The sequence below is a fragment of the Podarcis gaigeae genome (assembly GCF_964106915.1).
Source record: "Podarcis gaigeae genome assembly, chromosome: 3".
Lineage (NCBI taxonomy): Eukaryota > Metazoa > Chordata > Lepidosauria > Squamata > Lacertidae > Podarcis > Podarcis gaigeae.
Window position 1 is genome coordinate 79,995,369 of NC_139680.1, and position 27,827 is coordinate 80,023,195.

The 27,827-nt window shown below is 40.3% G+C and overlaps 2 protein-coding genes across 4 annotated transcripts in view; one reads left to right on the plus strand and one right to left on the minus strand.

Annotated features, from left to right (window-relative positions):
* Nucleotides 1-3,506: 3,506 nt before the first annotated feature.
* TFB2M (transcription factor B2, mitochondrial) lies at nt 3,507-16,476 on the minus strand (the record flags this gene model as incomplete). The annotated part of the gene is made up of 8 exons (XM_083732656.1): nt 3,507-4,407; nt 7,543-7,694; nt 9,634-9,696; nt 10,304-10,393; nt 12,492-12,640; nt 13,169-13,322; nt 13,814-13,902; nt 16,140-16,476. The coding sequence occupies 8 exons, from the start codon at nt 16,474-16,476 to the stop codon at nt 4,218-4,220; spliced, it is 1,224 nt and encodes a 407-aa protein (XP_083588782.1). The 3' UTR covers nt 3,507-4,217.
* Nucleotides 16,477-16,604: 128 nt separating this feature from the next.
* Nucleotides 16,605-27,827, plus strand: part of CNST (consortin, connexin sorting protein) — a 42,768-nt gene continuing 31,545 nt past the window's right edge. Inside the window, exons 1-2 of one of the 3 annotated variants that reach the window (XM_083732372.1) lie at nt 16,605-16,802; nt 19,409-19,503. The gene's annotated coding sequence lies outside the window, so the exon portion shown is untranslated. The other 2 variants (XM_083732374.1, XM_083732373.1) reach the window with 2 other exon arrangements.

The following is a 27,827-nucleotide window of genomic DNA, read 5'->3' on the forward strand; positions in this document are numbered from 1 at the left end:
TTTAGATACGTATACGTAGGAGATATCTCTTCAAGAAGGGCAATTTGCCAACCCCTTTAATACCAGCAATCCAGATTATTAAGATTAAAAGTATTTTTAAAATACAAATAAATTACTATTATGTGTTTGGCTTACTTGCAATTTGAATGCTGTTTTCTGCTACCTTGGGCCAAGATACCAGAGACTGAACCCAAAACTCCATGCATGCAAAACACGTGGTCTGCCACAGAACTGAGTACCCCAATCCTGGGCTTGAGGAACTTGTGCATATCAAATATAATTTGGAAAAGAAGTATTTTGGAGACACATGAACACAGGTTTGAAGATACACATGAGAATGGTGTGAAGTGTGCCCTCAACTGAAACTCAGTGTGGTGCAGCAACTAGAATGTTAGATTTAGAACTTGGGCATACATTCAGCTCTTCACTCAGCCACAAACTGCACTGAAAAGGCATCAAAGAATGAGTGACTTTCGGATTGTAACATCACAGCTTAGTTTACCTTATTGGTTGTTATGAGAATAAAATGTAGGAGCTCTGAGCTCCTGGGGTGGGACAATAGGATAAAAATAAAATAAAAGATTTTTTTTAAAAAAATCATCTTACCATCTTTTGCTTACAAATGGAAAATGCAATGTTATCTTGTTTTGGATTGTTGTGACCTACAGTTTGCATTTGTCCTGGAAACAGCACAACATGGCTAATGCTTACATTAGTAGCTATTTTATTTTTATCTTTACAGTCAAGTAATATATAAATTTTGTTAGAGAGTGTCCTTTGCCTAGAAAGACTGTAAACTAGGACACATTCCAAATGACAGGCAGGTGGCACAACAACACAATTTCTCAGATTCCTTAGCTATTTCCTGCTTTCACTTTGATTCAAATATTAATATGCAGAGTGAAACTAAAGAGATACTCTACAAAAGTGGATTTATTTAAAATAGTGTAAGTGCTAAGATATATTATTTGCTTTTTTTAATGAACACCTTAATTCATCTCTGGATTTTAATATAGTTGTTTAAACATCTACAGGTAAAACAATACAAATGTTTCAACAGCCTACTTCAAGACCTTTTTGTTATATAATTTCAGGCTCTGCATACTTCCATTAATAAAGCCCTCTGCCCAATGAAGATAGTGTTTTAGATTATTATCTGACCTTCTAGGATAGTTGTATAATGTTGCTCCTGTACAGTGTTCTTTGTGACTTACTAGCATGACATTGTATCGTTGTCAAATGAGATCATGTTGCTAAGAATAGTGTTTGCTACAGGTAACCGATTCTACTTTGCAATGCAATATGACTCCTTATTCTCAAAGGAAAAATTGTCCCTCCTTAAATAATGCAACAGTCAGACATCAAAAGTTTTCTGAGCACTTTTACCGGGTTGTTAAATTAAGATTAGATTTTTCCAACCATGTTGACTGGAAGAACTTGATGTGTATTGTAATGGATAATTCTACCATCCTTCTGCCACCCCCAATCTTTCTCCTGATCTTAAAAAACAAGAAAATGGTTGTGGTATTACTAATGTGGGCCACTGAAAGTCAGGGTCCAACACACAATTTAAAAGGCCAGTTATCTATGTCCCGTTTCTTGATGTTCAGCAGTAGTTTTCAAAATATTTTCAGCATGTTCCCTGTATTAGGGCTATAATTGTTTTTATCAGCACACCGCCTGCCTCTTCCTTCCTTCCTTCCTGCCCCCACCCCACGCAAATATGTTTCAGTGTATTTTATTTCTGAAGCATTGATCTAGCATATTAGTTGTCCCACACATTAAGGATTGCTTTGCCTGTTAGTGGTTTACATAATGTTACTTATATAACGCTGTAAACTGGCTTGGGCACTTGGGAAAAGTTGGAAAGGAATTATTGGTAGGGTTCAGATTAATATCACAATCCTATATATGTGTACTTGCTGCATGAGTACTTTTAGATGTTTTAATTTTTTTGATATATTTTAATATTGGGGGTTTTCTAAAAATGTAAGTTGCTTTGAGACAAACATTTTGTACAATGCAACAAGTAAATAATCATAATACTCAAAAGGAAGCTCATAGTTTTCAGTGTTGCTTATTCCCAAGTAAGAGCACAGAACTGCAGTCTTCATTAATTGCATCTCGATAAATGTGAAAAGTTAGTAATGACTTAAGCTGCAATACTACCCCTACTTACTTGGGAGTAAGCTCCACTGACATTAGACTTACTTCAGAGCAGGTATAATTGGACTGTTGTTAATTCCCACTGAAATCAAATGAAACTTAAGTGCAGCTAACTTACAATGCAGTTCTGTACATGTCTACTCAGAAGTAAGTCATCACTGAATTCAGGTAAGTACTTTGCAGAATTGCAGCTTTTCTCTGAATCCAACACATTTTAAAGAAACAAAACAGGAGTTCAACTACTTTTAAATTACTGTAACTCACCCTAGGACGTACTAGTGAATCTAATAATAATAAATTTCATCATCATCATCATCATCATCATCATCCATTCAATTCTTATGATTGCGGGGTTCCACGTATAGCTCTGGTGGCAGTGACCCAGTAGTGCTTTATTCAGCTAAGCAGAATCAACAATAGCAATTCTTATGATTGCAGATTTTCTTGTGCAAGGAGTGATTACATGTCCTTCCATTTTAATAATCTATCCTCCCCCATTTCCCAACTGTCTTTGGCTTTATATACTGTATTTTTTGCCCTATAGGACGCACCGTCCCATAAGGCGCACCTAGTTTTTTTCGGGAGGAAATAAAGGGGAAAAAATTATTTCCCACCCAGGCGCGGGGCTGGGGCGGGGGAGGCCCGAGCTTCCCCCGACCCCAGCCCCCAAACAGGCAGCTCTCTGCAAGCCGTGGGAGCCCAGCGCTGGCTCCCGCTGCTTGCGGAGAGGTCCGCGAAGCCTGGACGCGCTGATCTCAGCGTGCGCAGGCTTCGGCATGCAGGCAACTATCTGCAAGCAGCGGGAGCGCTCCCGCTGCTTGCGGAGAGGTCCGCGAAGCCTGGAGAGCGAGAGGGGTCGGTGCGCACCGACCCGTCTCGCTCTCCAGGCTTCAGCGAAAGCCTGCATTCGCCCCATAGGACGCACACACATTTCCCCTTCATTTTTGGAGGGGAAAAAGTGTGTCCTATAGAGCGAAAAATACGGTACATCCTCAACAGCACAAACAGTATCCACAAAGAAGCTTGCAGTATCTTTTCCCCGCCCCTCTATGGTAGTCAAACAACAAACTAGTTCTTAGAACAAGGACTTCGGATGTACAAGTTCCCTTCCTCTTCCTCTGCCCCAGCCCTCTAGAGCAGATTTGGGGAGAATAAAGTGGAAAAAGGGAAGAGCAAGCAAGGGGAAAGTTTTGCTGTACAGTTGGAAATTTCTGCACTATCAGAATTACTTAATTTGATTCGGGCAATTATATTTGAGAAATTTTCATACAGCTCTTCAACAGCAGTGTACAAGGGCCTGGGTAGACAGGATGAAACAGTTGCAAAAGGAAATCAGTCTCTTGACTAGAAACAGTGTTTTATTGCATTTTTAATGAAAATATTTACATTTTTATAAATTAGAAAAAGGTTTCTGATGAGACAAACCTCTTTTAGTTTACATAGTAGTTAACATCCTGGTCAGAAAACAGGATAACTGAAGTGCATTCACTATATACTATTTACATAAGTTTATACAATATATATATATATATAAAGGCAGCGCAAGTTTTGCAAACATTTTTCCATGTGGGGGCCAGTTCTAGAGTAATTCAAGTATTTGAGCACAAGTCTTTAAACCAGAAATACACATTTTCTTGCTTCTTTTGGCAAATTTTTGGTTTACAGTACCTGGTGGTTCTTTTAAGTGTGCAAATCTATGCATTTCAAGCTTTATATTTATTTTTGAGGCAAACTGCAGTGTATGCCATGTTTGCTTTATATTCCAAAAGTAGCTCTGCTGTAATACAAGGAATAATAACAGGACTGAAAACAGTTCACTATGTTTTGAACAACAAAGGATTTTGCCTTGCACCTTAGAAAATGCAATGACATGAAATTTCCCATGGAGGACAAATTGGGCATGTGTAAGATGTTGAATTTTTATGTGGTATTACCTTCATAATTTATCACCTGATAATTTATCAACTAAATTATCCTCACTGATAAAGAGGTTTCAAGCCACTATCATTTGCACCATAACAAGCTCCTATTCAAAATAAACCAGTTTCAGATTAAAAATTGATGCCCCTGCTATCCTCCAAAAAATCTTCATCATAGAGCCAGCTTTGGTCAAATTCATTAGCTTGTTCCATAATCTCAAAAAGGCTTTTGTACTGCTCTGGATACAGACTACCCGTTGTAATGTTTTCTGGTATCTCCAACTGTCTCAACAATTCCTTCCCACCTTGGGAACTCCATAAACTGAAATAGAAGAAAGGCGGGGGGGAGAGGGAATCAGTCACAATGGGACAGTTAAAGATAATGCTGATCAGTACCTTATTAAAACAAAGCCAAATTTCATTCCTTAAAACAAAGCCAGATTTCATTCCTTAAAACATCATTTTCCATTAACAGTTAGATTGTGAATATAACTCCAATGGCTAAACTAATTACTGTATTTTTCGCTCTATAACACGCACCTGACCATAACACGCACATCGTTTTTAGAGGAGGAAAACAAGGGAAAAAACATTCTGAATGAAACAGTGGATGTATCATTTTTGGGCTTCATGCTGTGGCCACAGACATGTGATCTGATGGTGAATTTGGGGTGACCCAATGCAAAAATCCTGAGAATTCCTGTGGATCCATGCTTTGTAACCACGTTTTTGCACCATTGCAGCCCCAGGCAACAGTGGGTGCGTGAATTTTTTGGTGCAGGCTGTAGCCATGGACATGCTATGTGATCTGATGGTGAATTTGGGGTGACCCAATGCAAAGATCCTGAGAATCCCTGTGGATCCATGCTTTATAACCACATTTTTGCACCATTGCAGCCCCAGGCAACAGTGGGTGCGTGATTTTTTTGGTGCAGGCTGTAGCCATGGACATGCTATGTGATCTGATGGTGAATTTGGGGTGACCCAATGCAAAGATCCTGAGAATCTCTGTGGATCCATGCTTTGTAACCACATTTTTGCACCATTGCAGCCCCAGGCAACAGTGGGTGCGTGATTTTTTTGGTGCAGGCTGTAGCCATGGACATGCTATGTGATCTGATGGTGAATTTGGGGTGACCCAATGCAAAGATCCTGAGGATCCATGTGGATCCATGCTTTTTAACCACGTTTTTGCACCATTGCAGCCCCAGGCAACAGTGGGTGCGTGATTTTTTTGGTGCAGGCTGTAGCCATGGACATGCTATGTGATCTGATGGTGAATTTGAGGTGACCCAGCAAAGATCCTGAGGATCCATGTGGATCTATGCTTTGTAACCTAAGTGGGGAGCGAAGGAAAAACAAAGAAGGGACATGAGAGGGGTGTGCAGAGAAGCAGCTGGCTAAGAATGCAGGAGAGGGATTTAACGGGAGGGAGGAAAGAAAGGCAAAAGTTTTTCCCCACCCAAGCCAGCCATCTCTCTCTCTCTCTCTCTCTCTCTCTCTCTCTCTCTCCCTCCCTCCCTCCCCCTCTCTCACTCCCTCCCTCCCCCTCTCTCTCTCCCTCCCTCCCCCTCTCTCTCTCCCTCCCCCCCCCAGCAGCACCGGAGCTGCTTGCCTGGAGGGGAGGGGCTTTCCCTGCTCTTTGTTCCGTTTCAGCAAACACAGCAACGAAACAGAGGAGGGTGGGCAGTAAGACCCTGAGGCAGAATGCAGGAAAGCAGCCGCTTCCTCTTTTCAGTTTTCCCTTCTCCGTGAAGCTCCGAGATTTTTGCCTGATTTTTCAGCTCCAGGAACCACACATTCGCTCTATAACACGCACAGACATTTCCCCTTCCTTTTTAGGAGAAAAAATCTGCGTGTTATAGAGGGAAAAATACGGTATGCAACCCAGGGTTTCTTGTCACCATCATGAAACCCCAAAACGCAAACAATGATTTCAGTGTTTAAGTTAATGCATCACAGCATGTTTCCAGGATGCTTTTGAGGATACATGTATACAAATGAAGACTGTAAAGGTGAAGAGGTAAAGTCGGTTATGATTAATTGGGCTAAAGACTTTGGGTATAATATACGACTGAATGATTGGGGAAAATTATGGAAAGAAGGTTTAAAATTTACTGCATGCAATGCCTTAAAAGAAAATGTGATGAAAATGTTTTATAGATGGTATATTACACCCGTTAAACTTGCAAAAATGTATAAGGTAAGCAGTAAATGTTGGAAATGTAAAGAAAAAGAAGGAACATTTTACCATATGTGGTGGGAATGTAAAAAGGTTAAAAACTTCTGGGAAATGATATACAATGAAATGAAGAAAATGTTGAAATATACATTTATTAAAAAACCAGAAGCATTTTTATTAGGCATTGTAGGAACTGATATAAATAGAAGTGATTGTAAGTTGTTTTTGCATGCAATGACGGCAGCACGAATTTTATTGGCACAAAAATGGAATCAAGAATTACCAACGAAAGAAGAGTGGAGGATGAAATTGATGGACTATGCAGAACTGGACAAATTAACGGGAAGAATCCGAAACCGGCGGGACCAGATATTCACAGAAGACTGGCGTAAATTTACGGACTATATGAAAAGTAATTGTGATGATTCGATTACATTTGTAGGTTTGCAGGAAGTTTTGTAAGGGGAATAATTCGAATTATTGCCTTATTGAATAAAAGGGAAGGTATCGGTTATGAGGTTAAAAGTAATATACATTTAAGAAATGCAGGAGAAATCTTAAAGATGGGAGATCATCAGAGGAGCTGAGGGAAGTCCAAAAGATTGTATAAAAGCTGGAAATTTGTAAAATGTATGACAATATAAATGTGTTTAAAACGAATAAAAAATTATATAAAAAAAACAAAATAAATGAAGACTGTCGAAAACATAAAATGGCCAATATTGAAACCTCTGGTGGTGGTTGGAACTTAAGTTTATCAAGCACCAACCTCCCTTTTCTTATTGCTGCAATGAAAGAAATTCCAGAAGCAGCTTTTGGTATGGCACTGTGACTCCTGTTCAGAGTAAACATTCTTACCATTGGCATGCCTAAAATAGGTCTTTGTTCAGGATCCAAAAAACCAAGCAACTAGTTCTACATTCCCAAAGGGCTTTGGCCTTGTGTCTTCCATGCCAAATAACCAACCATGTTTAAATAAAAGCAGCTTTTAAACATAGTATTTGATATGGCAATGGGACGGAGGGCCTCTGCTGTTTTAAAAAATTCAAAAGTCAAACTGGCTCAGTAACCACTTGGCTGCCAGCCACTGTGCTCAGGTATCCAGCCACAAAGCCGACTAGTCTTCTCAAACATTAGTCACAAATCTAAAGATGCGCAGCTTTTTGAAACTTAAGCAAATTCTATATAATATTGTTCAGGTTTACGCCAAGTGCCATATCCGACTAAATTCTTTTCCACGCTGGATGTCAGCTAAAGAAATTGACTTTTACTTACTTTAATTTATCTATTAGTTTAGTCTTGCTTTTAGCAAGGCATTGCTTCACCATCACAACAAATATTCTTGAATTACTAGTTGTCAAGCTGTCTGTAAACAAATTCTTCCTTGGCGTCAGCCGTATTAAGCATAAGTGGTCATTCTGCAGCAGCTGCATATAACATAACAAATTAAAAACATTAACATAGGAATTTAATTCATGTGTCTTTTACCCAATAAGTTTTCCAGAAAGGGCAAACCAACACTTCAAGTGTATCATAGGTTACTGCGTTGGGAACCCCTCATACAACAGGGGTCTCAATTGCTCATTTCATTCCCTCCCCTGATGAATTATGCTAATCCTTAGTCCATGTTTTATGTGGATCTGCTCATATAAACAGTGAAATTAACTGATAGAAAAATGCCCAACCCTCTGATCTTTGTTGCCCAACTGTTACTTATCTAGATAGATTGCTTTGTCAATGCTGCTTTTTAAATCAATGACAAATGTTAACCCATATGCAAATCATACCCAATTGCTAATCATTTAATCATAATTTACTGAATACTGTAATAATTCTCATATATATATATATATATAAAGGTAAAGGTAAAGGTACCCCTGCCCGTACGGGCCAGTCTTGACAGACTCTGGGGTTGTGCGCCCATCTCACTCAAGAGGCCAGGGGCCAGCGCTGTCCGGAGACACTTCCGGGTCACGTGGCCAGCGTGACATCGCTGCTCTGGCGAGCCAGAGCCGCACACGGAAACGCCGTTTACCTTCCCGCTGGTAAGCGGTCCCTATTTATCTACTTGCACCCGGAGGTGCTTTCGAACTGCTAGGTTGGCAGGCGCTGGGACCGAGCAGTGGGAGCGCACCCCGCCGCAGGGATTCGAACCGCCGACCTTTCGATCGGCAAGTCCTAGGCGCTGAGGCTTTAACCCACAGCGCCACCTGCGTTTGTTATATATATAATTTTTCCATTTTCTATATTACTGTATGATTCATAATTCTGCTTCATATCATTTCCATTTTTCATTTCTTTCCAGATCAATAAACTGAATAACACATAGAATCATAGAATGGCAGAGCTGAAAGAGATTCCAAGGCTCATCCAGCCCAACCCATGTAATGGAGGGATCACAACTAAATAATCCCTGACAGATGGCCATCCAGCTACTATTACAGCTACAATCAGTATTCTTTGCTCTTTCTCTCTCTTTTGATTTTTAAATTCTTTATTAATCATTTTCCATATATATATATACAGCATGTACTTATCTTCATTTCAGTCAGTCCAATAAGGATATTTATGTTCACAAAGAAAATTACATATAATTTCAACTATGTGTTTTCTACACAAACGTAAGACCTCCGATTTTCTCCATGTTTCCCTTTGCAATAAACATATTACTTTAATTTGTCATTATTTTTTAAAATTCGTTTTTCCATTTTGATGTTATTTTCCTTTATATATATTATTCACAGAAATCATTCAAAGGCAACTACCATGCTTATATTACAACTATTTTTCAAGTAGTTCTTGAAATTATCCCATTCTAGAATGAACTCTGTGTTTGTCTCTGATTCTTTCAGAGAGAGAGGCTAATTCCACGTATTCTGTAAGTTTGAGTAACCATTCAGCTCTAGTAGGAAGTTCATCATTTCTCTCTCTCTCCCCCTTCTGTGTGTGTGTGTGTGTGTGTAAGCTTTACTCCCTGTTCCACTGGGCTGCTAGCAAGCAAAATCAGACCTTCACTGAGGTCCAATAAATGCTAGTTTGTTCACCAGTCAGGATTTTGCATAATGTGCACCAATTTTGTTTGGATCACCATATTTACAACCCCCAATCCCATTCAATGACAATGACGTGGCAATTATTGCAAAAGTATAGCAACAAAGATGTTTTGAAACCTGGATTTTCAATGAGTGCTGCTGACGCTAGCCCTGCCAATATAGATTTGGAGCCTGAGAGCTGATTGCTAAATGCACAGCTGAATGAGCCTGTGTATCCCTCACTAAAACAGCAATCTGGACAATAGTTCAATGAATCTGAGAATGTTTGCATTCACACAGCATTTCCTTAAGCATTCAAGTATGTTTAGCTTACCACACTCTTTGGTATAGAGAGTCCACCATTTTTTGAATTAGTCAGAAATGAAGGCCAAGGCTCCTAGAAGGAAGGAAATAGTAATGCAACTTCTTATGAATATTCAATAAGGACATGCCACAGAGCACTGGTGGTCCACAGGCCACTTTGGGAACACCTACTCTAAAGGTTCCCTCAACTTTCAGCAGTACCTATTCAGGGCAGCTCAAGGCTCCCCATCAGTGAAGCATGTGGTGTTTCGATCATACATGAGCACCACATGCAGCTCTTTGGCTTCTGATTAAGAATGTAAGCATTTATACAGCAATAAATGCTAAGGAAATGACAAAATAACTGCTTGAGAAATTATGACAAAGATCTGGGAGAATGCGATCTAATGTGCCATGGGTAATCTACCTTTTACACACAAGGTATTTAAATATTTGCTTCCTGTTGCATGCCTGCAAAACAAAAAGCTGCTCCACAAGATCAAGGGACCCTTCTGAGTGGCATCCCTTGAAGGCACATCCTCACCTGGGGGCAGGTGGAAGCGCTTCCTGCTTACAAGCAGGTGGGTGGGAGTAGTTTCCAGCCAAGTGAATCCTGGCACAACAGAAATATCACCTTACCATTAAGAGCCCTAAGAGAAGTATCATTGCATTACTATTCATTGCATGTATTAAACACTCACCATACGCAGAAGCTGAATGTCACAGGCTGTTTGCCATAGTACACTTAGTGCTTGATAGATTCTTGTTTCCCCAGGCTTTGCAACAAGAGTCTGGCAAGGGAGAAAAACAGCATTTATATTTATGCAAAATTTCTGACTTTATCATGAACACTGGAAGGCTTGATTAAAGCAGGAAGTTCCAAGCAGCACCTGAAAGTTGAATCAAGGTACAAGTCTCGCTTGTCCAAGGCTATACTAGAAGCACTGTTATGCCACAACAGAACTAGAGTACTATTTTCAGTCATGAGTCAAAATACGAAACTGTGCCAACTCAGTATCTGTACTACTGTTCCCTTTCTTCCAAAGCAGTTGCTATAGTTCTGAAGATCCAATATTCTATTATATCACCTAATATTCTATTTCCGACCATCAAGGGGGAGTGTCCGTCTTTATACGGCAAAAACAGCAATATCCACTAACTCATTTTCTGGTTCTTAGAAGGTCTTTTAAAATGTCATCAGGAACAGAAATCAATGGAGAATCCAATTATCTTAATGTACCTCAGATTGTGTACCAAGTTATCAACCCCAATTCATTACATAAGATACCCACAAGGTAACAGCAAAGAATAGAGTTCCTGCTCTTTCTAATTCAGTTCATATTTGAAATTTTGATGATTCAAAGCAAAACCAGTTCATTCACGTTAGAAGGGATTACGGGGAAGAGTGGTTTATGACAATCCTGGGGTTTATATGACAACAATGAATACAGCTCTGGGTAGTCTACAACAACTCTGCAGTACTGTATAAAAGTAGCAGATGCCTACTGCAGGTTTGGCTAAAACAGAGTACAAAAAATGTACATCTGTACCTCAAGCTGGGCTGGGAGAGAACCCTGGGGTACAGTTCACTGCTATACCCATATTGCAGGTTGGAGAGCTATGGGGAGCCAGAAGAGCTTATAGTAGCCCCGTAATGTAGTCCACCATTAATACTGCAGGTCAGAGGTAGGGCTGGGGCTCTTTTGGATTCCTCTTGGGGTGGAGCAAAGTTCAATTTATTTAAACTGCCCCCTCAGACCTTTTCCCAAGCCAAATCACGCCACTGCATTCAGAAGCCCCATGTCTTACTGATTTTGAACTTTCAAATGTTAAAAAAAACAAAAACAAAACCACAACCTATCTCAGTGTGTTTTGCATATGAAATAAGACCCAAGTTAGAGCACACAAATTCACACACAAACCCCAGTCACCAGTTTTACATGCACACCAGGACTATACCAACATTTTGTTGCAGAGCTCCACCTTAATGTAATATTAGCTGAGCAGATGAGTAAACCATTCCTTTGGATGAGAGATGCCATGGATTAGTAAAATTATTCCAGAGTTGTATGGCAAACAACACTTCCCATACCTTATTGCAACTGATAGGCAGTAGTGAAAAGCAAATGGTAAAATAAAAAAGTTCTTAGTAACAGGAAAGTGATATAAGTGACCATAAGGGCAAAAAGCATTATATGCAGATGAAATCATTTACATATAAAATGGATCATTCTGGATTAACCCTATTGAAGAGGCAGGACTTGATTAGATTAAGTTTTTTCAGTAATTCTTGTTTGTAATCAACAGTTGGGTTTTCCAGTTCCTTACCCCACACCACTACACTGAGTGCTTGCTGATCATTACTGTCATCTCCCAATGCTTGCCAGAGCTTACTTATATTCTGTGAAATTACTCCAGAGAACCTTAGCTTAATACAAGGGCTTTGTTCCTCTGAATATTTGTCAAGTACATTTCCCCCCAAATGGGATAAAAAAATTCCTAACAAGCACAGAACCTCTGTTGAGAAATTGTCCACAGATATTTGGCCTACTGAAAGAGGAAGCCAAATCTTTTAGAACTGCAGCCTATATTTTTCCTACTTGCATCAAAACCAAGGTTATGTTTCATTATAAATTTAAAAAATCTGCACTTATCTATTCATTGACTGTGCAACACATAATTACTACCCTACTTGCTGTCAATACGAATTATTAAAACCTTTTTTTTGTTCATGGAACTGACAAGTACAGAGATGTTCTTTGCTTAAAAATTAAAATAATTATTACATCTATACACTGCATTAAAATAACTTTTACAAAGTATGTTTGATTATTTTAACACAACCACATAGCAGCTGGCGTATTATTAAGCTATCTTATACATAAATACCTTGTATTCTTTTTCACTGACAAAGAGGTTCAGTTCTGTTCTTCCGTATTTATATATAGAACTGCGTTCATATAAGGCATAGAGAAGCTTCCAAATCAAGTTCCTTTCCTTTCTTTGTGGCACAATTCCAATCACTTTTAGAGGAATATCTGTACAGAAAATCAACCAAAATGAATGAAAAAAATGTATATGTTCACCGCTACTAAAAAAAATAACCACCAAATAAATAGACAATAGCAGAATCATTACAAAAATAACTCCCACTTAATTAATGCCTTGAATATTGCTACCCTTCATATGAGACCTCTTAAATCCTCTAGTGAGGCTTTAACATTCAAATATTAGACTGGCAATCCACAAGATACAGGGCTATCTCCACGGTGGCACCACAGTCATTTTTATATTTATATACAACCTTTGGATCATAATAGTTCCCAAAGCAGTTACGGAACACTCCCTTGGGAAGCAGTGGCTTTAGGCAAGCCATGAAAACTTTCCTCTTCCTAAAAAGCTTTGGAAAAACGTGTTTAACAGGTGCCATTTTACAATGTATTTAACTGCTGTTGTTTCATCTGAAGATATCTGCCTCAAGCACACCATATGGAAAAAGCCAAATAGAAACAATTAAATATTGATCTGCTAATTATCTACAGTTGATATGTACCAATTTTAAGTACCTGCTGTCCAAGGAACTGTTAAGATGCCCAAGTTCTCAAAAAGTCTTTCAGAATACATAAAAGGTGGCTTCAAGGATCCAATACCCATAGGGTCCAATCTGAAAAAGTCACAATGCACCACTTCTAGCTGGCCATCTGCTTTTTCCTTCAGAGACTAAACAGAAACAAATCATTAGAAGGTGAAATTAACATCTGAATTTGTTTTAACTGAGTCAGTCTATTAACCCATCTAGCCAAATACTGTATTGTCTACTCAGAGAGCAGCCTCTCTCCAACGTCTCATGCAGTGATTTTTCCAGAGCTGCTGCTCAAGACCTTTTAACAGGAGATGCTGGGATTTATCCTGTGCCTTTATCTTGGTTTTAAATAAAATAAAATAAAATAAAATCTTGGTTTAAAAAAAAAATTACGATAAATTGAGTGATAGAGACATACTTGTAACCAAAATAAAACAAAAAATAGAAAAAGAAAAAGAACAATCAATGACTAACCTGTCAGGAAAACAATATACTTTGAGATAAATTAAATCTCTCATTTTTGTCCTTTTACAGATTTTTGTGAGAGGTCCAGGTTCTAAATCTAAACCATCAATCATCTTATCTTTTCGTTTAGCCACAAATTTCAGTCCCCCGTGTACAAACCTACCTCTAAATCAGGAACAAATGACTTATTACTCTCCAGAGCTATCACATGGGCACCAGCATTGAGTAATGTTCGGGTTAAGACTCCAGGACCTAAAAAAAATAAAAATCCAGGGTTAAACACCGGCATTAAACACAGTTTTAGTTTAAAAGAATGAGCAAGAAGAACCCAAAGGCCCTGTAACTTAAGAAGAGAAAAATATAAATATGAATGTAAACATGCAAAACTTCTCAAGGGACTACACTGGATTATATCCCTTGCAACATACTATAGTAAAGGGACCCCTGACCTTTAGGTCCAGTCGTGACCAACTCTGGGGTTGCGGTGCTCATCTCGCTTTATTGGCCGAGGTAGCTGGCGTACAGCTTCCGGGTCATGTGGCCAACATGACTAAGCCGCTTCTGGTGAACCAGAGCAGCGCACGGAAACACCATTTACCTTCCCGCCAGAGCGGTACCTATTTATCTACTTGCACTTTGAGTGCTTTCAAACTGCTAGGTTGGCAACATATTATATACAAGCATAAAGAAGAAATAAAAATTGCAAGAAATGTGAATTTTAAAAAAACTATTGAAGGGACAACTTTTCAATAGTATAACCTTCAGCTGAAGACAACTGGAGGAAAACAATGGCCAACTTGATATACTTTGGGGTTTCTGCCAGCATATTTCTCTTGACAGCCAGCAGTCATCAACAACAAATTTTATAAAAGAAACTGTGGGACATTTATATTAAAAATGAAATATCTCAGGTGATATCAGACCAAGGCCCATTTAGACTAGTATCCTGTTCTCACAGTGGCCAACCAAAAGCCACAAAGGAGGACATGAGCGCAACAGTACTCTCCCTTGTACTCTCCAGATGCTGGCATTCAGTGGCATACTGCCTCAAATTCTGAAGGTAGTGAACAGCCATCATCACTAGTAGCTACCGATAAGATTCATTTTGCATGAAACCCCCTTAGAAGGTTGTCAAAGTTAGTGGCCATTACTACATCTTTGGCTAGCAGATTCCATGGTTAAACTATGCACAGTGTTAAGCAGTAGATGTCTGCTTGAAATCTTACAACATTCAGCTGCATTAGATGACCCCAGTATTATGAATGGGGGAAATGTCTCTGTACTCACTTTCTCCATATCATGCATAATTTTATTTGCCTTTGCCATGTCTCACCATACTTGCCTTTTTTTCAGAACTAAGAAGTCCCATATGTTGCAATATGCATTCATTCGATCATGATTTTGAAAGCTCTCTTTCACAGATCATATTTCAATTAGAGATGCCTAATTAATTGGCACCTGAAACTTCAAGAAATGCCTTGCACTGCATTCAACAGAGAGTTTTGAAGTTCACCTTGTAAGCTTAACGCTGTATGTAGGTTCTGTGGAAGATTTTGTTCATTAGTTTTACTGTTCCATTTGCCAGGAGAGCAAACGGGGGTGAGTTTCACAAGAGAAAAAGGGGAAGGAACAATTGGGCCTTAGATGCTAATGGAAGCTTCCTTAGTACTGTCTAATCCAATAGCCTAACAGTCAAGGTACGGAATCACAAGACAGAAAAACATTTGGTTAAAATCTAGGATCCAAAAGTAATTGAAATACTGTTGGCAAACACTCTGGAACACTGCCTATATATATTGGGCATGGCCCGTCACACACAGGCAGAATGTATGCAGTAGATGCCATTTCCAGGCATCTCCAGGTAGAACTGGGAGAGGCCCTGGTCTGAAACTGCAATCACTGCCAGCTAGTGTTGTTGATGATACAGAACTAGATCAACTAAAGGTGTGACTCTAATACTTTTCTCCTAGGTTCCTACTTTGAAAACACCCTGTTTCTTTATTCTAAAAGAATTATTTGCAGGTGGCGCAATCGGTCAGTGCATCTGGCTGTTAACCAGAAGGTTGGTGTTTCGAGCCCAAACAGGGATGGTGGCGGGCAGGATTCCTGCATTACAAGACTAGACTAGGTGGCCCTTGGGGTCCCTTCCAACTCTTAGCAATAAGATCCGGGGCACTGCTGGTGCAGCGAGTGATGCAGAAGTCGAAGTACAGTGGTACCTCGGGTTAAGCACTTAATTCGTTCCGGAGGTCCGTTCTTAACCTGAAACTATTCTTAACCTGAGGCACCACTTTAGCTAGTGGGGCCTCCTCCTGCTGCTGCGCTTCCGGAGCACGATTTCTGTTCTCATACTGAAGCAAAGTTCTTAACCTGAAGCACTATTTCTGGGTTAGCGGAGTCTGTAACCTGAAGCGTATGTAACCTGAAGCTTATGTAACCCGAGGTACCACTGTAACAGGTAAAGAGGACCAAGCGTCTCTAACCCTCACCTGGCTCGCATTCCAGCACCACCGTCTCCGGCCCCTCGGAGCCCCTCCCGCTTTGCAGACTGGAGGCCACGGCGCGCGCGAGGTCGGGGCAGGCGATGAACCTTCGCAGGGGCGGCGGGGCCCGCGCCTTCTCCGCCACCAAGCGGGTCGTTTCGGCCTCCTCGGGGATCCGCAGAGGAGGGAAGCGGGGCTTTGCCGGGCCGCGGCGCTGCTCGCTCTGATCCGCCGAGCCTTGCGAAGAGAGCCGCTTCCCAGGCGACAGGCTCAGAGCCGTCAGCAGCAACGGGCGCCCCGGCAGGCCCGACGGGGCCAAGGCCGCCACCGCCGAACGCAGCATCCCGCACGTGGGTGACCTTGCGGGGTACGAGGCCGACCAGCATGCGCGGCACCCAGACGACTTTAGCGGCCGGGCTGGGGCTCCCACTTCCGTTTCCGGCACCGCTGTTGCTGGGGCGACGCTCTAGTCTGCCTCTTCTCCGTGGTCAGGCTCCCTTCTAGGCATTGCGGAGCTCTGTGGTGCTCACCTTCTCGCCGTCGCCGCCGGGCTGAGTCTCCGGAGTCCGCAGCCGGGTCACAGGTAGCTTCGTTCGATGTCCATTCTGAGCCCAGCTGTGCCGGCGCGAGGGGCTGGCCGGAAGCCTCGCGAGGCGGCCGCGACCTCAGGTGAGGGGAGAAGGAAGCCGAAGCTGCCATAGCGGCCGCTGGCGGGGTCCTCTTTCCTCCCGCCTCCCTTAGGGGAGCCTCCGCGGGGTTGCGTGTTTTGCTGCCTCCTGAAATGGAAACCCGGTTTTAAGGGCGAGAAGAGGGGCGAGCAAGTAATGGAGGGACGGTGTGCGTGGGGCACCTGGGATTTTGGGGGGGTGCTAATTAGGAGGGGGGGCGGGAAAATTAGGAGGTCTGCCCTGCGTGGGAAGAGAGTATCAGGCTCATCCTTGGGTCTGTGGGGCGCTTGTCTTGCTCCCCACCCCATGAACGGCCACAGTTAGCCAGTCGCTGTCCTTGTTTCTTCGTTACCACGTCACTCTCTTGTGGATTCAATATCCTTGTTTTGAATTACGTGTGGGTTTTGCGTGCCAGCTGCTTGAGTCTCTTCCGAACAGCGCCGTGCACGCTGTGCTCTCCCTCGCTTCGCCACGCTTCACTCTCATCCTTCCTCTAAGGGAGCTCAGGGTGGGCAAGCTTTGGAGTTGTTGCCGTTTTTGTTTTTGTTTTTTAAGCCAACAGAGATCACTACGTTAGTGATCTGGTTCTTGCAAGGTTACCTGGTCGACTTCAGAGCGGAGCGAGAATACAGCTTTGGTCCATTTGGCCCAGTGACCTGTCTCTGGAAAGCGCAGAGATCTAGTCGAAATGAACGTATTTGTGAAATGTACACACAAGCACAATCGTGTGTTTGTGTCTGAATGCAGTTTTGCATGCTTTCCCTAAATTGGGATGTTGCTGTGCAAGTAATGTTTGGGGGGAAATGAAGCGCATGACGAATAATAACAGAGTGTTGTAATAATTACTTTTCCCTTATTTTAAAGATCTATTCTGTATTTAAAGATGCCTTCGGTTGGGCTTTGGTTCTGTTGATATTCCCCTATTTATCAGATGAATGTAAGGGGTTTAAATAAAACTCGACAGGTCAGTGAGGTGCGTGGTGACTAAGTGTTTACACTACTCAAGTAGTACATTCCTAAACATAGTCTACATTCCTGATCATTGTGTCCCTTCATGGTTGCCTGTGAGCTGCCCAGATCACTATGTTTTATTGCTCTAGCATCAGACTGACTAATGTTGCTGTAGGCTAATGGGCCAAAGGGTTTGGTGGTTTTTTTTTAGAAGAGGCTTTAAATTCAGATCAAGAAAGGAAAAAAAATTGTTCCAAGGCTGGGAATGATCTGTCAGATAAAAATACGAGAAGATGAATAGATGGCATCTGTAACTAAGTATAACCTCTTATCTAATCAATTTTGGGTGTTCTCAGCTGAGGATTTTCTTAAGAGCTATGGAGCTTGATAGTTGGACTATCATATAAATGGAAGATGGCTGATCATTTGTTTCCTTTTTATTTGCTTTTTTCTCTTGAATGGAAAGCTTTGTTTTGATCTTTATTGCACAAAATGTACTCATTATATATCATTTTAAATTAGATCTCTTTGCAACAGAATATTGATAATGAAAGTTGTGCCAACCAGTTGCTCAACTGCATGAGTATAGTAGTCATACTTGATTTTGCGTTATGCAGAAGATCTAGTCAGATTTGTATTTAATATCAATTGTCTGATTCATATTAGCAGCCTTCTAAATGCTGGCTAAATATTTGCTTTTCTGCCTCTCTCTTTCCTCCAAATAGTTGATTTATTCCTGTATTCATACATTTGGCATAGTTTCCAAAAATAACTATCCCTTTTTCCCTTTGCCTGCTTGAAGTAGTAGTAGGCTGGGATCCAAGGAATGCTGGCAGCTGATTTTCCATGCCCAATTGAGTTTTCGGTTGTGTTTCTTAAAGAAAAGCATACTCTGCCATCATTGTCACACAGCAACCCCCTTTCGAAACTGGGGAAACTTTTAAAGCTGTTTATGATGTGGCATGTATATTCTGATTCAAATTCAAAGTTCTCCAGTAAAAAAAAGAAAAAAAGCTATATTATCTATTTTCCTTTCTTAAACTGAGATAGACAAGTAATTCATATATTCCAAATAAGATCAGTCTAACTGTACTAATAAATGTTTAATTTGTAACATGCCTTGAGGAAATTGGTTTTAGATTAACTCTGTTCTATCTAGCAAGACTATCCCCTTGACTTGAATAAATGTCAAGCCTTACCATTTCTGTAAAGGCCTATACTCTGCACATTCTGATCATGACTCACAAAAACGTATTAAAATAAAACGTAACAGGGCTGTTGCTGTTAGTCAGTGGAAGTTTTTAGGCTTTCTGTCAGTGATTGTGATGACTGAGTTTGTTTCTGTACAGCACTTGTTATATATACAGTACTGTTTTTAGAAATGAATGCAAATTCTTTGTAAATGGATTGTTGTTCAGAGCCCATCTCTTCGATATCTAAAGGTCAGAAAATTCACCCAGATGTACTAAGAGGATGAATTATCTCCCTCCATATTACGGAATAAAAACTAATTAGTATTGTATTCTGGAAGTTCTACTTTTCATTTGGTTGGTTTTCAAGGCTGTCCCTTCTAGGTAGCACCCAAATGTACTAGCATTTCTTATGAGATATATTTTAATTTACATTATTTCCTCCCTCTTTTTTCTCTTTTGGCAGAATGAACAGATACCAGACAGCTCTGTATTAACTCTTTGTTGCCTAAAAGCATCTCCTTTCCCTTGCAATATCTTTAAGAACCATTTTGAAAAATGGTAAGTACTGTTCTCTGGTTTAGAAAGAACAAGACTCAAGGCAACGGTAAACATGTTTAGTATATTTTAAATAATAAAATCAGTTGAACATTTTTTCTTTTTCTTTTTTTTGGAAAATATCATAATTGCACATATGAAATTAGAGAGATTAATAGTAATTTCTATGAAATTTATTCTGCTTCGTTGATTGGCAAAGGCACAGCACTTTATACCAACTTTTGCCAACAGCTAAAACTGTAGGAAGTAATTCGAGGGGAAATCATTTTGATACTTAAGATTTATCTTATGTAAGTAAAGATTATTCAATTAATCTATTCTTCTGTTTATACGTATGCAAAATATTAGTAATTGTAAAGTATGGAAGCTATTAGAACTGTAAGCCCTGGAAACCCTTTAACTAGGGAGCTGCTGGTACTTAGGATTGAACATTCCTCCATGTCACCTCTTCAGGACTGGGGCTTGGCAGTAGCCCTAAACATGCATTAGGGGACCATGTTCTTATTTTTTATTTTATCATATATTTGCATGGTGCTGCTGCTGTTGACCCCTTAGGTCAGGTCATGGGCCACCTGTTGAATACCAGTGCTCTAAAACATGGGCCTCCTGGGTTTCAAGCACTTCCACCAGTTGGTCATTCCTTTCCCTAATTCTCTGTACATTCTCTGTTCTTACCAATAGACTTTAGCCATGCAGTGAAGCACTCATGGTGTAGAACTCATCAGTTCCATTCCTTGTCTTGTTTCCAGCTTCTCCAAGGGCCTTTTAGATCGCTCTCCCTTTCTTTCTCTGCTTTAGCAGCTGTGCATGCTACGCCCTGCCCTGCCTATTGAGGCTGCATTCCTGGAACTGACCTCAACTTGACTTCTCAAGTAAAAATCCCTAAGTAAAGCATATTGGTATGTCTTTCTTACTTGGGATGATCTACCCAGGAAAGTAGCATATGCCCTCATTTTGCAGGGAGGGCACTGTTCCACCAACATGACAGGACCAAAGATATAAAATGTTTGTGACTGAAAAACTGTGCTACAGTTATTCATTCAAAACATTGGCATGCGTTACACTGTGTATTCGTGGTGTTATGATACCTCATGGAGAGAATTTGTAACAATGATAATCAAAATATCTGACATTGATTATGTCTAGGCCATGTGACTATAGTCGCAAACTTTCCACCTGCTGTTGTTTGTTTACATATCCTTTTATCCAAGGAGCCTAATTTACATGCTAGTCCCACCCTGCACCTTAGTTTATAACAGGGGTAGGCAACCTAAGGCCCATGGGCCAGATGCGGCCCAGTCGCCTTCTCAATCCAGCCCGCAGATGGTCCGGGAATCAGTGTGTTTTTACATGAGTAGAATGTGTCCTTTTATTTAAAATTCATCTCTGGGTTATTTGCGGAACCTGCCTGGTGTTTTACATTAGTAGAATGTGTGCTTTTATGTAAAATGAATCTCTGGGTTATTTGTGGGACATAGGAATTTGTTCATTCCCCCCCCCCCAAAAATATATATATAGTCCAGCCCACCACATGATCAGGGACAGTGGACAGTGGACCAGCCCACAGCTCAAAAAGGTTGCTGACCCCGGGTTTATAACACCCCTGTGAAACTAACCCAAGGTCACGCACATCAAGCTTCATGGCTAAATTGGAATTTGAACCTGGGTATCCCCAGCCCTAGCTTGGCACTCTTAACTACCATACCATGCTGGTGGTGAAAATTGTCATTTGTTGTCATAGGTGGAACATGGGACTTAATATTTGTGTGCATAGGAAGGCCTAAAGTCTGATCCTAAAGGCAGACCCTTAATTTTCTGAAAATCGGTATCAAGAAGTTCTGTCATAAAACGTTTAATCTACAAAATGGTTCATCCCATCCCTGTATAGTAGTAGTAAATCTGTGCCTCTTGAAGTATGATGAAAATATAGGCTTGCATCCTAATTGTTCTTTCTGTGACTGGTAGGACTCCTCCCACTTAAAGGAGACTTAGCATGTAGTGGAGGATCTCCCTGGCAGAAAAGAGGAGGCAATTTTTGGCTGTTTTTACTTCAAACTGGAAAATACTTTCAAGAGGGAAGGAGAAATGAGCATAGGAAGTCCCCCATTCTGCTGGTGAGGGTGTTTTGGGAGCAGAACTTTGATCACATCAGTGGAACGGAGTCCAAGATCTAAGCCATGGTATTTTAGAATCTTTGATGGATGAGAAACACCCCCACCCTTTTAAAATTCAGGTCTGTTTACATTCATCAGATTGCTCTGTAATAGTGTGTTCAATAAGAATTTGTATATGTGTTCAGAAAAACAGATGGGCACTCTTTAGAAATGAAAATAAGTACTTACCCAGAAGGAAGGTATTTGCTGGTGCAAGCAATACTTCGTTTACTGAAACCATATGTCATGGCTTTTAAGAATGGTTAAATTTAAATTAAAATCTAAACAAAACAGTAGGGAATCATTAATGGTTTCAATTGTGCATCAGTAGAATTTTAAATTATTTTTTAAAATTGAAACTTAAGAGATAATATATGATCCCCAGTCAATAAAGGCAAAGCTCTAGTTCCTGTAAGTGTAAAATTTTAATATTGAAAGAAAAGAAAATAGTATATCTGAAGAAGATTGATTTTGGTATGCAGGTTCCTGAACTATCAGAGCACTTCATCAAACAAAATGAAAAAATGCATCATTTTCAGCTATATATGGAGCAAGTTTATATCTCCATACAAATATCATTGGTCATATAATTTAATAATAGGCTTGCTACTTCTTATATCAGACAACTGTACATTGTCCTTTACCTTTAAAGTTGAAGGAGCAAAAAAGGCAGCAGCTGCTCTTCCACAGCCTTAACTCCTTCATCCCTCACCTGCTTTGCAGCCATTCTTTGTTACGAAGATGCTTAGTTCAGCTGGCACTTTACATATGCCCTAAAACACCTTTAGCTTCACAGGTGACTGTGAAATGAGCAAGACTGAGAAAGCAAATCTGGTTGTACATTGGCTATCCTCATTTATAGTTGATAAGTCTTTGGACTGGGATGAGCAAGAACTGCAAATGTATCCTAAAGCTTATCTATGCATCTGATCGGTGTGCTACCTGCTGATACAAGTATCCGCCTCTATTTTGGACATTAATTAGCCCACATAAAACAGAAGTCTCCTTCCAACTGGCACAGCCCTTTAATTGCTGTAAATTATTATGTTTCTCTGCCTCTTCGTTTTGCATGTGGGACGGCCTTGTCACACAAGTTGAAACGTCGTATAGGCTTGGGACTATCTGTTGTGATTGACACATGACATTCACCTTTGCCAAATCATACTGCTGTGGGACGCATGTATTGTCCTACCTCATGTTGTTGGCATAACACCTTTTAACTAAGCATTCTGTCTGTATCTCAGTCCAATCTTCCATCTCAGAAACCAAATTCTTTATTTCATTTAAAGATTACATTATTAAGTCTTTCTTTGTCCTCTTGTCACTTAAGCTGTTCCACATTTTGCTGAAGTGTTCTCTTCCCTTGCCTCTCTTCTATGTTTGTTATGTTCTTCGGGTTAGTCAGATCACACAGTGCAGGCCTCAAGAACAACAAATGAAAGTACCTTTGTTCCATCCCCCCAGATCATCACCAGTATTCTCGATGGCACAAAGTTTGCCTTTCAGTAACTGTAGACTTGTGCCTCTAGCTGCTCTGACAACTTTCATTTATGCATATGATTCCAAACCCTTGGATGATGCTGAAATTCTGGAAACCTGCTCTGTTTCTCCCTCTCCCTCTCCTAACATGTAATTATTAGTGTTTCGCTCCTTCCATTTCTGTGCCAAATTCTTAAATCTAACTATCTTTCGGCTCTCACATGGCCCAAGCCTGTGCCTTTTGCAATCAGGCATTCCCCAGGTGTGTCTAATGCCACTTCCTGTTTCCTGCAGCAGTAAGACTTCTCCACCCTATTTCTGTATCTCTTTGTGAGAAGCAATGCTAGCAGACAAAGGTTAACCATGGGCTGGGGTCCCTCAATATCAAAGGACGTCGCATGCGCAGACACCTCGCACCTACTGGAGAAGCTGGTGCCTCTGTCATCAGTAATTACTCAATTTGGGCAATTCAAGCTGCATTTCACTCTTTAAAACCGCAACTTCTATCATGTGTTTCCCTACCTCTACCCCATGGTCCCACACAGGGGTTACATTATGCTGCCACTCTTGGTTAAATGATTGGGAGCAGACCATAGTATGACAATGCTCCTTCAAGAATTCTGATGTTCTTCCCTTGTTTGTTGTATAGCATTGTGTCTGCATCGGTGATAATATCTACATGAATGATCTGCAGAAGTTACAGTTCTACAAGTGTCATGCAGTGTCTGTACTGCGTTCATTAGGCACCACACCTTACTTTGGAACTCCTAACAGACATTAGGCAGGTGCCGCTGTTGTATTCTTTAGATCCTTGCTGAAAATATTTGTGTTTTGGCTGGCGTGTTCAGACACACGATTGGTTGAATTCATTTATTTATGTGTTTATAAGCTGTATTTTGATTTTTTTTTAAAGTTTTGAATGGAGTATAACATGAGAATAAAATGTTTCACTGTGTTTGATTGTTTTTAGATGTTTTTATGACTAAACAACAACAAAATTACAAATATATTTGCTGCCGTTGGGAGAGAAGAGTAGGATGTAAATTTGATAGATAAGGATTATGTTTGAAGATCATATGATTTTCATAGATAAACAACTTACACATTGCACAGTTAGTATAAAATGTATTGCTGCATATTTTCTACAATTTGAAGGGACCTCAGAATTTGTATGTTCGGTTCAAGCTCAGGAGAAGGGGAAGTGAAGAAATAAGGAGCTTACTTCCCAAAGAGCTTACAGAGCAGTATTTTTACTCTCAGCACATTATTTTTGGAGAGAAAACATCCAGCTGACATAAACAGTCAAGAGGTTAGATTAAGGAGATTTTCTGATAGTGAGTATGCTCACTAATGAGATTGTACATAACACAATCATCTCATGATGAGAGAAACTACTAATGAGGCCGCCTTGTGGGGCAGTTGCACTGAGTGGTAATTATCTCTGTTGGAAAGTTGGGCTGGAAAGAGATTTTGCATCCTAAATACTTCTTCCTCTGTCTGTCCCCCGCAACTCTAAGCAAAAACATCTGGAGTAATTCCCATTGAATGTCCCTGTCTTTATGATGATGTTATTGGTTTATTGATTGTTGAGAATTATTCTTAATTTACGAAGGTGGCATTGTGTGTTTTAAAATTATTATTATAATTATTAAACCAGTGTAAATGTTGTATGCTTCATTTATGTAGTGCACTTCATTTTGTAGTGCACATGTTGTGCAATTTAGTATAAATGAGACCTTATGGGTTAATTGTATTTCAGATTATTAGCCAGAATAATCTGAGAATTTCCTCCTGAATCTCTTAACCAGAAGTATTGGGCTAAGCAAATGATTTGTTGCCTGTTGACGATATATGGATTAACTTGTGTATATTTTTACCTTAATTTTGTTATGTGTAAAATAGGGACAGCACTTGATTTTTGTGGTCTTTACAACAGGTGTCAAATGTTAGTCAAGCTTCAGCAGTTTTGCCATGCGGCTGAGAGACCAAGAGCCAGATGTTTATTTCTCTCCCCATATACTCTCTTGCAATTCCTTGGCCTAATCTGGGTTCAGAATGCAAAATTTCCTTAAATCCTTTGTGTACTTTAATCCATAATCAAGTTATTTCTGTTCGTATAAAAGTGTTGAAAAGAGAGAAGTATTTGTTTTAGTGAAATACCCTTAATTGCAGGCCTCCTCAGAATACAATATCACTATTTTTCTTCCATCATATGAATAGCCAGTAATGAAAAACCAACCCTGCCTCTTACAGAGCATTATAATGACTGATATTGTGGAGTTTAATTCTTCAGGGTGCAATGAAGAACTGCTCAGTATAGTTAGGCTAAAACAGAAAAAGGTTCATGCCATATTGCAACCAATTGAAATATCACAAAGTAATGAGATTGTCTTCGGATTAGATGTGAAGGGGAGGAACTGAGAGGGTACTAGTGGGTGAGATTTTAAAAAAGCCCAGTCTGCAAATCTGCAGCCATTTTAATATGGATAGAGGTGTTCTGCAGACTGAATTAGGCTGGATCATTCCCGATGCAAAAAAAATCTTGGGTTGCAGCTACTTATTTTATTTATTTTATTATTAGATTTATATGGTCACACAACACATGTTACCTGGGTGGTTTTACAAATAATTAAAATAATATTTTAAAACCTACTAAATGCAGGGTGGAAATCTTTCTGGTACAGTATAAGTTACACATTAAGATGCAACTGATACAGTGAGATGTTTGTTTAAAATGCTACTTGTTTAAAACCTCTGTGTGAATTAAAAACCCTTCACCTGGCACCAGGGTAAGCCCTTTCATAAGCCACATTTAGCCGTTTTCCGTAGGTGGTGAACATGCCCTCTCATATATCACCTGCAGGACCATCTACCACAATGGGTGTGGCACACTGGCCAGCAGTCAGGTGTGCTGGCCGCTGCTATTACTATTTCACTCCCCCTCCCTCCCAGTGAGCTCCCTTCCATTTCTCACATAATGTCTGTGCCACCACTATCTGCCATAAGATTTAAAGGTAGTGAAAACATTTAAGTGACCTAAAGCAAAACACAGTATACCCATACCACAACCCCTCTGCTGGGCACAACAGTAAAGAGGTGACAAGTTCTTAGGTGGCACATTCCCTGGTGCTGAAAATAAGACACGTCAGACCAATCTGATTTCTTTTTTTATGGAATCACAAACTTGGTGGATCAGGGAAATGCTGTGGGCATAGTGTATCTTGATTTCAGTCAGGCTTTTGACAAAGTACCCCATGATATTATCGCAAGGAAGCTGCTAAAATGTGGGTTGAACGAGGTAACTGTTAGGTGGATTTGTAGTTGGTTGACTGACTGAACCCAAAAAGTACTCATTAGTGGTTCCTCATCATTCTGGAAAAAGTGACAAGTGGGGTGCCACAGGGTTCTCTCCTGGGCCCGTTATTGTTCAACGTCTTTATAAATGACGTCGGTGAAGGAATTGAGGGGATGCTTATCAAATTTGTAGGTGACACCAAACTGGAAGGGGTAGCTAATGCCGCAGAAGACAGAATCAGAATTCAAAATGACCTTAACAGATTGGAAAACTGGGCACAAGCTAACAAAATTAATTTCAGTAGGGACAATCGTAAGGTTCTGTACTTAGGCAGGAAGAACCAGATGCACAAATATAGGATGGGGGGCACCTGGCTTACAAGTAATACATGTGAGAAGGATCCAGGGGTCTTGGTGGACCACAAGTTTAACATGAGTCAACAGTGTGATGCAGCAGCAAAAAAAGCTAATGGTATTCTAGGCTGCATCAACAGAAGTATAGTGTCCAGATCAAGGGAAGTAATAGTACCACTCTATTCTGCCTTAGTCAGACCACACTTGAAATGCTATGTCCAATTCTGGGCACCACAATTTAAGAAGGATGTTAACAAGCTAGAATGTCTGCAGGGGAGGACAACCAAGATAATCAAGGGTCTTGAAACTAAGCCTTATGAGGAGCACCTGAAGGAGCTGGGTATGTTTAGCATGGAAAAGAGGAGACTGCGAGGAGATAGGATAGCCATCTTCAAATATCTTAAGAGCTGTCACATGGAAGAGGGAGCATGCTTGTTTTCTCCTGCTTTGGAGGGTAGGACTCAAACCAATGGCTTCAAGTTTCAAAAAAGGAGATTCCGACTTAACATTTGAAAAAACTTTCTGATAGTAAGAGCTGTTCAGGAGTTTAACAGACTCCCACGAAAAGTGGTGGACTCTCCTTCCTTGGAGGTTTTTAAGCAGAGGTTGGATGGCCATCTGTCATGGATGCTTTAGCTGAGATTCCTGCATTGCAGGGGGCTGGACTAGATGACTCTTTGGTCCTTTGCAACTCTTATGATTCTATATTAATGTTGCACCAGCTGCTTTAGTGAGCATGTTTGCTAGTATTTGCTCATGCTCAATCATCCTTGCTAATAAGCACAAGAAATTTACCAAACAACACTCAGGTAGAATAGCTTGAGCAAGTTCGCTTAGTAAGCTGCTAGTGGTTCAGCAGGAAATGTTAGTCTCCCTTAGCTAACCGGAAAGCTTTGCTGGAACACTACAAATATACTAGAGGAAGTAAATAGGAAGAGGGAGATGAGTTAGATTCAGTAAATCTAAAGGTACAATAAATAAAAGATACAAACTGGATACTATCAGCTTCAGTTTAGAAGTCAGAATGTAGGTTTTTAAGTAGTGTTA